This window comes from Leptosomus discolor, chromosome 1 (genome assembly GCF_034619465.1).
Source record: "Leptosomus discolor isolate bLepDis1 chromosome 1, bLepDis1.hap2, whole genome shotgun sequence".
NCBI lineage: Eukaryota > Metazoa > Chordata > Aves > Leptosomiformes > Leptosomidae > Leptosomus > Leptosomus discolor.
The window spans coordinates 104,456,603-104,469,800 of NC_141391.1; the positions used below are offsets into that span (position 1 = coordinate 104,456,603).

The following is a 13,198-nucleotide window of genomic DNA, read 5'->3' on the forward strand; positions in this document are numbered from 1 at the left end:
CTAACACTCCCCGTTTGAAGCTTAACCAAAGTTGAAATGTTTATCAGAAAAATCAAGAAAAAAAAAACAAACAAGCCAGGAAATGCTTAGATTATTCAGTCAGGGCAGAAAGTAATACATTGCTAGTATCTGAATTCTGAGTGTATGCAAAGATTCCAAAATATTAAAAATGTGTCATCTATTCTGGGACTTCCCAATTTCTTCTAGACTTTTTTTTATGCTATATTAATACATAAATAAAACCAAATAAAAATAATTTTTTTGATGAGACATTAGATTGTGTGTTTTCGTCACGCTGTTCAGAAGACCCAGAGTTAATCCACCATGATGAGAGATGGGCTCTTCTTTTTTAGCGGAAAGCATGAAAAAGAGAATTAGCTTTGAAAGTTACTTCATTGTTACTTTATGTACCTGTATAGATGTAAGCAAAGATACTGAGTTTTTGTTTCTTAATATTTTGTTTGACCATCACTCTGTGTTGCAGAACAATTTATCTGGATGATGGCAAGAAAGAATTACTGACATGTCATCCAAAGAATGTCTCTTTATGCGCTTCTATCGAACACTGCAAACCTCAAACAAGCTCCAAACATCTTACTGTTTGTTCACTGAGCACTTTGTCATTTCTAGAATATAAAATCATTCTTGATTTCTGGTAGTCCACCTAGAGTTCATCTCTAAATTAGAAGATGAATTTCCAATTGGGAAGTGTTAGCCTGAGAAACAAAGAAACCAGACTGATGGAGCAAGGCAGAGTCAAACAAACACTTCTAATAGCACACGAAATTCCGGTTACCACGGTTATGTTGGTATCAAAATTTTTTTGTGTAGTGTGGAGGAACCAACATTTGTAGAGTATTTCAATGTCCTTTCTTTCCCTCCCAGGGAAAGGAGTCCTGTCGTCCCAGATTCCGCACTTGGCCTGCTCAGTGTACCATATAACACTGAAAGACTTGCCGGCCATGGTCAGGCTGTGGTGGAACAGCTGTGAGAAACGTGTCTTCAATGTTGTAGATAAATTTACAAGCAAATACGTCAGCAGTGTGCTTTCCTCACAGGAAATATCTTCTGTTCAGACTAGCACACAGTTATTTGATGGCATGACGGTTAGTAAGACTTTTTTGTCCTTTTTTGATTTACTTGAGTTTTTTGCAAATGTTTTAAGAAATGTCACTTCTCAGAACCAGGCTGTATTACAGTGGTTTATATGATCACATTTTTGTTGTTCTAAATGACTGAGGAAAATGTAATTTAGCTTGGTATTGATATATTAAGTCCATGTTTATTAATATTCTGTTTGGAAAAAATAGAAAAGAATGGTTTTTATGATGTTGGGGAAGTTGAGATAAGTGGAAGATACTGCTATCGATACACTTCTTTTTGCTTTATTAAAAAATGTAAACGATCGGTAGATTGAAAAGTGGCTGGTAATTCCTTTTTGGTTTGCCAAGATACGAGTGAATTGTTATTTTCTTTGCGAAAAGTTTTCCTAGTCTAAGAAAATTATTTAATGAGTGTGAGAAAGTATTTATGATTTATGTATATGTATAAAAAAAGACAAGAGTTGGTACGTCTCTCTGTGGAGTTTTTTTTAAATGTGCGTTTTTTTCATAGGTAAAAGCTCGGTCTGCAGCACGGGAAGTCATTGCTACCTATTCCGTGGATGATATATTTATTGAACTAATAATACAGCTTCCATCAAATTACCCACTGGGATCTATAACCGTTGAGAGTGGAAAGAGGGTTGGTGTGGCCGTACAGCAGTGGCGCAACTGGATGCTACAGTTAAGCACGTATCTTACACATCAGGTGAGCTGAGAGAAAGCCCCTAGCTTTAAAAACTGAAGAGTCCTGAAAATAGAAAAATACCCCTGGTAATGCAACATTACTTAGATACATGTAATGGATCTCAAAGGGCTTCATAGAATTGGTCACGCTTTACCATCTGCTTTTCTCCAGATGTTGAAACAGAGACGTAAAACTAACGGCCTAATAAGTCCTGATAAATCCATAGCCAAAGTTGAAAATTTTGATCTCTCAAGACATGGGCCAATGTTTGCCCCATGTGGCAATGCCATCTCAACGGTAATTTGAAATAAAAAACCAACAAAACCAAAAGCCAGTACATGAAATTCTCCAAAAGATTGTTGGTTGCTGAAGTTGCATCATCTGTGGTTAGAACAAAATAAAACAGTGGCTGAAAATTTTTAAATCCCATTTTAAGTGCTCCTCAGTGCGTCCTTGTTGTTGTGATGAATGCTTGCTTTTCTATAGATTAAACTATCATCTGTATTTCATGTGTTGGCTTTATAAAGTACTCACTGCATATGTTGCATATAATTCAAGTTTATAAAGCCTTTGGGCTTTGTTTCCTTCATGTGCTTGTCACTTAACAGTAAGAATATTCTGAAGAGATTCTGCAGTATTAACAGCTCTTTCCCTCTGTTAGAATGGCAGTATTATGGAAGGCTTGTCTTTGTGGAAAAATAATGTGGATAAACGTTTTGAGGGCGTTGAAGATTGCATGATCTGTTTTTCCGTCATTCATGGTTCCAACTATTCTCTTCCCAAAAAAGCTTGCAGAACATGCAAGAAAAAGTTTCATTCAGCTTGCTTGGTAAGTACCTAGACTAAATCTTTTTAAATAGGCAAAATATCCATTTATAGCTTGAATAAGGGACTTGTACTGCAACACCATTGATTCTCTATTTGTGTTGTGGGATTAACTGGACTCATAAATTATTTGTATGGATTTTGGACTAAGCTGTAAGGGCATGTGAAGAGAATGAGGTTGCTACAGTAACAGTAGTAGACTGACAGTAACAGACAGTAACTACCTGCTTCATGTTCACTAAGATATAAACCATTACATCTATGTAGGGTGTAGCAACAGCATCTCGTTACAGCTCAGATGTAGGAATAGAAAAGGTTAAATTTACAGAGCATGCTCCTTAGTAAACCGTGCTGATCTGCATCATCAACACTGAGCTGTATCCAGGTCATCACAGGCGTTGGCCGTGTGGTTACAGAGTACGCTGAACAGGTCGGCATCTGTACAGCCGCACGATGGAGGAATTGTTGCCACTTTAAAAATGCGAGGTTTTTGTTCTAAAATGAGGCTGGACGAGATTTCCTTTGTGTCAGCTTTTTAGAGGAAAACTTGAGTATTGTGTGTGTAGTATGTGTATATACACAAATAGATATGTATATATATGCACGTATACATACACAAGTGGAAAGGGTTGGGGTTTTTTTACCGTGTCTTGTTGTTTTTTTTAAAGTATAGTTAATGTTTTGATAGTTAAAACCATTATTTGCCAATGAATATTACTGGTGATAAACCAGCATCCCTGATATTCAGCTTGCATTCATATATTAAACAGCTGTATTTCTTTTTCAGTACAAATGGTTCACATCCAGCAACAAATCCACCTGTCCACTCTGTCGAGAGACATTTTTCTGAAATAAAACAGTCTTTCTTCTTTCTGTGAGCTAAGTAATAAATGAAGAGGAGGAGGCAATAAACTGTATGTTGAAAGAAGCTAACTACTTGGCAATCATGTCAGTTACTTTAAATTCTTGACTAGTGGGATATGACAAATATTTATCTCTGGACTGTTTTTTGTAAGTTTGAAGATTCTTCTTTGATATAAAGAAATATATAAGAATAATTTATTTTCATTTGTATATTTTTAAGATATTGAGAGATATTAAAAATTCAGAAGTAATGCAGAGTTATGTCTGAAAAGTGGTGTTTAAGCCACGGCACAGTTGATTAAAACCCCTTATTTTAGATATATTCTAACATGGTGTTATGCACTTAACCCAGATCATGCCTCCTGATATAACAGGTGAATTCAGCATAGGTGGTGGTGGTAAAAAGACTTGATTTTTGATGACAATGCGCTCATAATAGTTCCTCTTATGGGGAAAAAAGAACGTTGTTGCTGTCGGACATTAAGGCCTGGAACTAGGGCGATAACCTTCTGTTAAAGCATAAAATTTAAACATAGCCTGCTCCAAATCAACATGTTTATAAATTGAGCTTTCACCTTTAACAGTCTTGTTTTCCCAAAACCTCTCAGCCATTCAACATCCTAAAATCAAGAAAACTTGGAAGCCCAAGTAGAGAGTTCAGTCATTCCCGCATGACACTGAAAAACACGACCTACATATCACCGATTGGCTCCTACAGAGCAGGCACATGCACGGGTCAGTTCTTGTTTTCAGTATTTCAGTTAACGTCGTCATAGCTGGCAAATTAACTACCGCTGAATGTACTCCGTACTCCTTCTGTCCCATAATAATAACGACTCTTAAGTGAACATGACAGATGTGTCAGAATTTAATACTGTCTTCAACTATACATTTTTTTCATGCCTTTTTTTTTTTTTAACAGCAGTAGCATACTAATATATTCTAACTTGGATGGTATTTGTGGTGGATTTCTGTGAAAAGTCAATAAAAGGAGGGGAATAAATGAATTTTGTCAATCTCTGTAGTCTCTGAATTGCTCTATCTTCCCCTGTGTGATAAACTTTCAGAAATTAATAGTATAAATTTTCAGATGCTGAGTTTATAGTGTATGTACTCATTTGGTTGTACCTCAACAGCTGATTTTTTTTTTAGATTCTGTAAGTTTTCTCAAAGATAGTCCCTTTTGAGGCAACAGCTTTAGAAATTATTTTTTGCTGTTGGTAACTTAAGTCTATATTTTTAACAGGTAACACTGGGCTTCCAGAGGAGAAATTTCCTGGTATTTTTTTGAAAAAGAGAGAATGGAAAGGATTTAAAACTGGTATTGAAAAGGTCTAACTGAAAACACAGATTAAGGCACAAGCCATATTGTCTCATAGTTACTGATACTAAAACACCAGGATTGTCTCCGTTGCATCACTCTGGTTGTTCTAAGTGACTTCCTTGCAAGTTCAATAACGGATTTGAATGCCAGTTGTGGTTAACCAGGTATTGCTTGGAAAGAGCCATCTTAAACTCTTCTAGCAGACCCTGACTTGCAGATTGTCTGCTACGACCAGCCCTGTGGAGGGCTTTTGTCTTGGTTCTGCTAGAACAAGGAAGCGCAGGCGCTTGCAAAGCAGCAGTATGTCTTCTGACACTGGTGCTTGCTGACAGAGCAGTGCCTAGGGGGCTGGGGGAGCAGGACTTTTCCTTTCTTCTTGGGAAGCTTGATACTACTTACACTCACATGCACTGAATGCAGCGATGAGCTTCCCAGAACTCTCCAGATGTGTCATGTTCTGTGGTCTTCTAGAAGGGAAGAGATGTGCCCTGGCAATGCTAGTGTACGTGCAGACCTCTTTGTAGGCACAGCAAAACTCAAATTTTTAAAAAAAAAAAAAAGAAAAGGTTACCTGGCCTGTCACTAGTTCCAGTCTTCACCAGGATGATGGGGAGCACAACAGGAATGGCTTCTTACGGCAGTCACCTGTGTCTCACTTGGATTGCTTTTTGGCAAGTGGTGCTGCTGAAGCGGCAGCGCAGCGGGGCCAGGAGCACTGACTCAGGGTCTGTGAACGTGGACGCACAGATTGCCGCGTCCAAACATCCAGTTGTTAGGTAGGCCGGTGCGGTCGCTTTCTGTTGAAAGCACGTTGTGTTTTATTACACTTTGTGTTCTGATTTTCATTGTTCTGTCCTTTATAATTTAAAACTGCAGATGCTGTTGAGCGTTGTGATCTACTGTGCCAGGTGGCTGCCCTTGTTTATCTTTGATTACCTCTTTCAACACTAATTCTTTAGTTATAACTAAAAGCTGGACAGATTAATTAAAACTTCCTTTTGTTAAACCTGTGGTTTAATTCTATTACACGTTTTGACTACATCTTAAAATCTTGTTTTGATGTTACGACTTTTGCTCAGCAACCTAACTTTGTTAGCCAAAGTGGTTAACAACATAAAACTTCTAGAAAGGTCTGACAGCGTTTTGGTTCATTCAGACAGCCCTGCGGCTGTGATTATAACCTCAAACCCCATGATTCTATGTAAAAGCCAAATCGCTAAGCATAACATCTCTTCTTGCAGTTTTGTAAGGAAAAAACTGAACAAAAAAAAAAAGGTGTGCCTAAGCAAAGGATCTGCCCTCAAGTTAAAAAGGTTCTAGAAGTTGGAAGCGGTCAAACTGAAATAGGACTTCTCAGAATTGACTAGCTGGTGAGCTGGAAGAACAAAACTTTGCTTAAATTCTCCGTTGGAAAACGGTGGAAATGCCTGTTATTTCACAGATGGCCACACCGTTTCCTCTCAGTTTCTCAACTTTGACATGCCTTAGACAAGTTATTCAGAAGGCAAGAATCAACAAAGTCCTGACTCAAGCCTCACTTTGACCAATGAAATGCACTTTTTTTAGACTCAGTAGTTTCAAGTACTAGAATTTAGAATCTGCACATACTATAAATGTTGAGTAACATCCTTAACATGACTGTGTCTTCCCTCTAAACTGTCCTGCTGTGTGTTCGTGCTCACATTCACATTTACCCTATATAAAAACAAATTGAGAGAAAAGTTACCAAAGGGGATGCCTTCGCTGTGTTTAAATTGTTGAATTGCAGTGTTGCTCGTCAGTGGTCTTCTAAGCTGGGTAACGTAGGATGTAAAACAATCACCACTGCACTCTTCCTGCAGTCCAGTCCTTTTGGGATTTTCTTCAGGATGATATAAGGAACAACTTCTATGCCAGACCAGCAGAAGTTGACTTTTGACCTACAAAAAAACCTGTTGTGCCCATAGTCCCCATAAAAGACCTCGCCAGTGGTTTATTACAACATCACTTGACACAAACCGTTGCAGGTCATTCTCCCAGACAGCACTAGTGCTGCTGCCCACGAGACTGTTTCCACCTTTGTGCTGCGAGTGAGCTAAACATCTTCCTCGGAGGACTGTGCCCACCGCACATCTCGCACTGTGCTGGGGCCACGCTGTGTTAGAGCCTCCTGTGGGCACTGGGAGGGGGAGGAGGCTGCAGAGGAAAGCTCTTCATCGGGGTCTGGTGGTCAGGAAAGAGCTTCCTATTTTGGGTAGTGATTTTGAGGGAGGACTTGTATTCCACTTCTTTACTTACTTACTGTCACTGTTTTCAGCCACCCAGTAACTAGTCTTTTTAATAGCATCTCCTACGCTTTTTCCCCCCATTTTTCCCCTTTTCATGGATGAGAACTCTTCATCTAACCTACAGCAGTCCATAGTAGTACCCTCCTTGTAAAATGGCATAAAGGGAGCGCAATCACCACAATATTGCCCAGAAGACATCAGGCAAAGCAATAGCTTGCCTTTGTCCCAGCTCCTGAGATACGCTTAGTGCATCTTTCTGTTCAGAAGCACACTGTTTCCTTACAATAGAAACTAGCTCGGTAACTACCTGCAAAAAAGCCTGATACTACCTCAAAACGAGCAACACCGATTCCAAGCATTCATTTAAACCCAGCATAGGTATAGACAAGCTGTTGAAACAGGAAGAATTATATCAAGTACATTGTTTTAATAAGCCACAATGACAAATATACAAATACCTATTTATAGAGGAAAAAGTCTTAAGTCTTTAGTGCTTCAGTGCAAATGTAACAAGGCGTTTCACAGTTCCCCCCCAACCGTCCTGCAGATAGCCAGGTACAACTGTACCTCTGACAGCAGGTAATAGCTGGTTACCATCCCGAACAAAAATAAATACAGTCTTGATCAGTTTCACTGCAGTGATCAGGAAGTGAGGATACACCATAAGGGGGTGAAAATCTTGGTTTAAAAATTGATTTGACAACTTCAGCGCTCTGTGTTTGACTTGCTGCGTGCCTTGTGTCTGGAAGGTTAACAGCAGTTATCAAGACTTCCTAAACCTGAGGACAGTAAGCAGCTCTTGTCCTGCTTGCCTGGAAAGTACTCCTGTGCCTTCTAAGCCACATTTCTTCATTGTTTCCAGAATTTCATCTGCAATTGAAAGCGCAGAGTTACAACACAGTTTACACTGAAATTGGCTATAAGAGGCAGTGCTCCAGTATCTACTAAACACAAGCTGAAAGCAAAGTTTATAAACTGTGTCCTCTTGCTCTTTCAGAAAGTAATTTTTATGCAAAGTAGTCTTCCACCAAGAACAAATGAAGTTTACCATTTACTAACTGAAGTTCTGAATTTTGGTATTATTAATAGCAATGAACAATTCAGTTATGAAGCTAATTTGTACGTGAAACTGGAATTTGCAGCACCTTCTCCCAAAAGCTGCCTAATCAATCAGGTGTGATGGAATAATCTTTCTTCTTGAAACTACCGGACAACATACAGCCATTAAGCAGTCGATCAGAAGGAGCAAGTCAGCATCTTTTTCTCTACGCATGTCAAATGAAAGGCATCACATTTCTAACGAAAAGCTTTTGCCTTTTAAGTTTACACCACCATTCTCTTCCATGAGAAAGGGTTGGCCTGGCTTCATTGCTTAGTTCAAAAGATTTACAGTGACCTTTCAGACGTGGAACTGAAATCTTGCAGAGCTGCTGGGGTCAGGACCTACATATCACCACATTCCAAAGTAGCTTAGAGAGTTCTTAGTTTTGTTAAATTTGCTTCTATTTTTGGTCTAGCTCACCATATGCTGGATGCACAAGGCGTGAACTCAGGAAAAGGATTCCAGGAGGCATCAGGTTATGTAAAAGTCCCTCTGTAGATTAGCCACCCACAAAAACTTGAAAGATGAGAAGCACGAGAGTCCACAGAGATGCCACAGTTTGTATGAACCACGCAGATACGCTCTAGCTAGCTACAGCATTTCTAAATAATGACCTAGAACACCTACATGAATTTCAGTACGTGCTGTCAATCTTTAATGAGTTGCTATCACCACATGTTAGATTCAACTGATACTATGTACCACTTTTTTTTTTCTTGTTTACGGAAGTCTGATAACCTAGACAACATTGCTGTGATCAAGACTTTGATTAATACAATGTTAAATCTGGTTTGGCACATTTAAGGGTCCAAGGACAATGATCACCTGGATTATTTTCTTTAATTGTGACCAAGTAGAATGATCCTCCTGGTGAAAGCAGGTCTGGTACTAGTGGAAAAACTCTGTCCATTACTTCTCTGCCCTTTTTGCCACCAGCCCAGGATGCCTCTATTCCATGGCTTTCTGCCTAGGAAGAATGAAAGCAAGGATTGCCGTGATACAGCATGACAGAAGTCTCAGTGGTACTTACAAGAGAAACACCACTATAATCTCTAGCTTTAGGTGTCTGCCATTAGACATCTGACACCTTTGATTCAGCAGATTATGCAGCACAATTACTTCAAGACTACTTCCTATACGAAGAACGTACTACTGTTGTTTCAAGTTCTATTCTTAAACTGAATTAAAAGAGGTACATTTTGTCAAGTGTTTTGTATGTATTTTCTTGTAAAGTTTTATGAACTTGTTTGCCAAGTGGAAGGTGGCCAGAAAACCCTTTAAGGGTTCAGGGGTCAAGTTCTGAGAACAGGAGTCTGCAGAAGTAGAGGATATTTATTTTGCAGGGAACAAATGGATTTTCCATTGAAAGTCTTCTATAAGAGTACCTTAGCATGCCCAACAGAACTCTTACAAGGTTATACTCGATGGAGAAATGAGGTATCGAGAAGCAGCAGCTTGCAATCCTCATTCCCATGTAGTCTTTATAAGTAACTCTGGTAAATAATTTTCACTAAAACAGTGGTGTTACAACAGCGCGGGTCCTACAACTTCCTTTACTATTTCAAAAAAAGCCCCTGCAGTTTTCATACCAGAGCTTAGTTGATTTGCCATCTCTCCTCTGACAGTAGAAATACCATTTTTATTGTGTATTTTGAATTCTTCCTACCTCTTCAGAAGGTGTTACCACGTACGGTGGATTAAACAGCAGTAGGTCAACCTTCCCATTTAATCTTGGAGACAGTCCTTTGACCTACAGATGAAGTTGATGATTATTTTCTTTTTTTGAAACATGAAGAATGCAAACGTTTTGTAAATAATACAGTTACATAGTGCTGGATACTCTGAGCATTTCAGCCTGACTCAGGAATACTAAACTTTACTTTCTATGTGCAAGAGAAGCATCAAGAAGAAGTACCCGTGCATGGCAGAGTAGTTTCAAGAGTCTTAGGACTATGTCACGTATGGGATGTAGAAGAGCAAGAGACACGTATGCAGATACAAAGGCCGTTCTATATTCTCGCTCAGTTCATAGTTTAAGTTGGGTACAAAAGAATTTTGACTTTATCATCGGTTAATGTTTGTTACTCAAATGACCAACCTGTGACAACTGCAGTTCAGTTCTCAAGTATGAGCAGTTGTCCACCCACTTTAGATCACATTTATTGTTGCCCATCTTCAACATCTTTTATAAACATATATATTCAGGGTATTTTAAACAAGTGTCTTGTTAAAGAGATGAGAAACTTAGCTTTTCTCCATATCAAATTTTCTAAGAAACAAAAAGTAACAACATAGACAGTTCCTAATTAAATCAGAAAGAGCTGAGAACCAAGAACAGCGTAGCAGTAGAGAAAGGGCTATGATAATGTCAGGTCACTGCAGAGTTCCTTGTGCAGCATTTCCAAGCTATATCTACATCATTTATTTTTAAAATTAGTTCAATGAATTTTTAAAGCTTAAATTTGAATTTTAGAGCTTGAGTAGTTTGGTTTTGCCTTCTTTCAGAAACACTTTGGCATTTTGTTGTTTTCTTTTTTTATCTGTGCTTATTAGGAGAATGTTTTTTCTGGACTTCCTGGTTACTTTTCAGTATCTCTGATAAGTATTTAAAAATTACAAAAACTATAAAGAAAGTATCATTGAAACATCTATCTTACCAAGTCAGTAATGACTGGCTGAAGGTGAACATTGTTAAGCAGAGCTGTCTCCAGCGTACAGTAAGCTGCCATCGGGTTGATATCTGTACATCTAAAAGCAAAATATTATGAAGTGGAAGTTTAACACTGTGATCCACATGCTCATTTATGTACTCGCAATGGAAATATCCTTTCCAGCATCCTTTATTTTGCAGGTAAATAGCAAAAAATAGCCAGTAAAAGACACACAACGTAGCAGCAGCTAAACCACTCAACACCACGCTGGAAGTTTTAATGACTGTCTGAATACTGAAGCGCAGGACTTCCTTTTCAACACCAGCACTGCAGAAATATATACGCATACAAGTTGCTAACAGTCAGTTACTGCCAACGCCCCATAACTAATGCTGTCTCCAGACCTCAGTAAGACTAGTCGGTGGCTCAAATTTAGTATTCAGCCCAGCAAACACAAGTATAAGCTTAGCAATTCGTCTTAAGAAGTTGGAAAATGGAATTCTAGTTGCACCACTGATTAATTGTGACAGAACCTGAAGTAAACAGTTCAGGCTGTCTTTGCCTTGATTTTCATATCTGTAGAACTGATTCTTTGTGAAAAGAATAGGTTTTAAAATGCAAAAATGAAAAGTACGTATGTGAGGGCTAAATGTTGTTATTGCATGCAACAGCTGAAGTGCTATTACACTTACATGTACAGTGCACTGGATCCAATAATGGAAGAAGCTAGAAATGTTGACACCACACCAGATCCACATCCTATTTCAAGGCAGATCTCAACTCTGAGGAGAGAAAACTCCGGATGACTTTTATTTGTAACACAAGAGCACCTGCAACAGGTGCAGAACCGGTCAAGACAGTGTTACGAAACCTGCTGCCCATCTCCCAAACATGCCCAAGCACTTGCTGATCACAGTGCCCTCAAAGCCCACATCATGTCTCTTTCCCAACGTCTGCCAAGCCAACTGGTGCCCGTACAGACAATTCCTGGTTATTGTGAGCCACTCTGGGAAACACGTATGTTCCCCCGTGCCTAACACAAAAGTTTCCATTAGCTACACAATCTCAACAGTGCAGGCTACATTTCTACAGCATTTATTACACATTTATTGCAGCAAGACTGAACACTCAACAGAAGTTATGGAGGACCACCATGAAGCCACACAATGAAAGCAGAGCTCAAATGCAGAGTCACAGAATCACAGAACAGTTTGGGTTGGAAGGGACCTTTAAAAGCCATCTAGTCCAACCCCCCTGCAGTGAGCGGGGACACTTTTAGCTAGGCCAGGTTGCTCAGGGCCTGCTCCGACCTCTCCTCAGCCAGTGCTGGACAAAAAGCAGTGACATTTCAAAATAACCCCTTGTAAGATTAACCCCTTGGGTGGCTTCTGTAGTGGTCATATGTAGACATACTTCAGCCATGGAGACGACAGCCGCTGACACCGGGCAGCAACCCGAGCAGCAACGCAACTCCTAGAGCTCCCCCGGGGCTGAGGCACGGACGTTTTACCACGCGCTGCTGCCACCAAAATAAGCGACAGCCCCTCCGTGCAGCTGCTCGTGCAATTGCCCCCCGACGTGCCACCCTACAGCCTGCACCGCCGCGCTCCCCTCAGCCAGCCGCCCGCCTCAGGGGGGCACCGCCTCCCCCCTGCCCTGCTCACGGCGGGAAGGCCTCACCGGCCTCACCCGCCTCCCCACCTCCCTCCCTCCAGGGCCCCAAACCCCGTTAGCAGCCCCAGGGGTCACGAACCACCACGGGGCTGGCTCGACACCCCCTCCCCATCGCCTAAACCCCCGGGCCCGAGGGACGGGCAGCTCCCTCCCGCCTACCCCGTTAGCACCGCCCCCTCCCACGCCCCTCCTCCCAATCGGCGGCTTCCGAGGGCTGCTCCCGCCCCTCCCCGCCGCGCCTACCGCGCCTCCCTCAGGCGGGCCGCGTCCTGCTCCAGAGCATCCAGCAGCAGGAAGGTGTCCTCGGCCGGCTCGTACACATCCCGGAAGGGCCCGTGCGGCCCCACGTGGCCGTACCGCGGAGTAGGGAGCGTGGGCGCCGCCATTCCTTTCCCGATCCGGGGCGCGCATGCGCACGCCCATCCATCCTGGCCGCCGCGGCAGGCGAAGGGGGCGGGGCCAAGGGCTCCGCGCGGCGCGGTGAGAGCGCCCGGGCACTCGCGCCACGGACACCGCCAATGGGAGGGCGCCGGCTTGGCCCCGCCCCTAGCGCGGGTCTGGCGACCGTTGGCAACGTCCCGTGGCGGCGGGGGCGGCTGCTGCGGCCTCGGTGTCAGCGTCGTCCCGACGGGAACTCCTAGGGAGAACTGCCGGCCTCGGTGAAATTCCGACGTCGCGTTTCGTCTTGCCGATTCGGTTGGTC

At 41.6% G+C, this 13,198-nt stretch overlaps 2 protein-coding genes across 3 annotated transcripts in view; one reads left to right on the plus strand and one right to left on the minus strand.

Annotated features, from left to right (window-relative positions):
• Window positions 1-4,484, plus strand: part of LTN1 (listerin E3 ubiquitin protein ligase 1) — a 31,998-nt gene extending 27,514 nt beyond the window's left edge. For both annotated transcript variants that reach the window (XM_086477936.1, XM_086477945.1), the window contains 4 exons: window positions 886-1,106; window positions 1,615-1,809; window positions 2,450-2,617; window positions 3,401-4,484. In XM_086477936.1, the coding sequence (XP_086334062.1) occupies window positions 886-1,106; window positions 1,615-1,809; window positions 2,450-2,617; window positions 3,401-3,463 (647 nt within the window). In that variant the 3' untranslated portion in view covers window positions 3,464-4,484. The remainder of the gene's footprint in view (window positions 1-885; window positions 1,107-1,614; window positions 1,810-2,449; window positions 2,618-3,400) is intronic.
• A 3,196-nt stretch (window positions 4,485-7,680) lies between these two features.
• HEMK2 (HemK methyltransferase 2, ETF1 glutamine and histone H4 lysine) lies at window positions 7,681-12,881 on the minus strand. The gene is made up of 6 exons (XM_086462708.1): window positions 12,739-12,881; window positions 11,514-11,603; window positions 10,828-10,918; window positions 9,837-9,920; window positions 8,996-9,137; window positions 7,681-7,938 (listed from the first exon to the last, which is right to left on the minus strand). Exons 1-6 carry the CDS (start codon window positions 12,879-12,881, stop codon window positions 7,832-7,834), a joined length of 657 nt encoding a protein of 218 aa, XP_086318834.1. The 3' UTR covers window positions 7,681-7,831.
• Between the last annotated feature and the right edge of the window lie 317 nt (window positions 12,882-13,198).

What these genes read in the sequence shown, in the direction of transcription:
- HEMK2 (XM_086462708.1), bottom strand. Translation starts at nt 12,881, where the DNA reads ATGGCGGCGCCCACGCTCCCTACTCCGCGGTACGGCCACGTGGGGCCG. An exon ending in GCCCGCCTGAGGGAGGCGCG is followed by an intron (nt 11,604 to 12,738) that starts GTAGGCGCGGCG and finishes TTCTCTCCTCAG; the next exon opens with AGTTGAGATCTGCCTTGAAA. An exon ending in GGATCCAGTGCACTGTACAT is followed by an intron (nt 10,919 to 11,513) that starts GTAAGTGTAATA and finishes TTTTGCTTTTAG; the next exon opens with ATGTACAGATATCAACCCGA.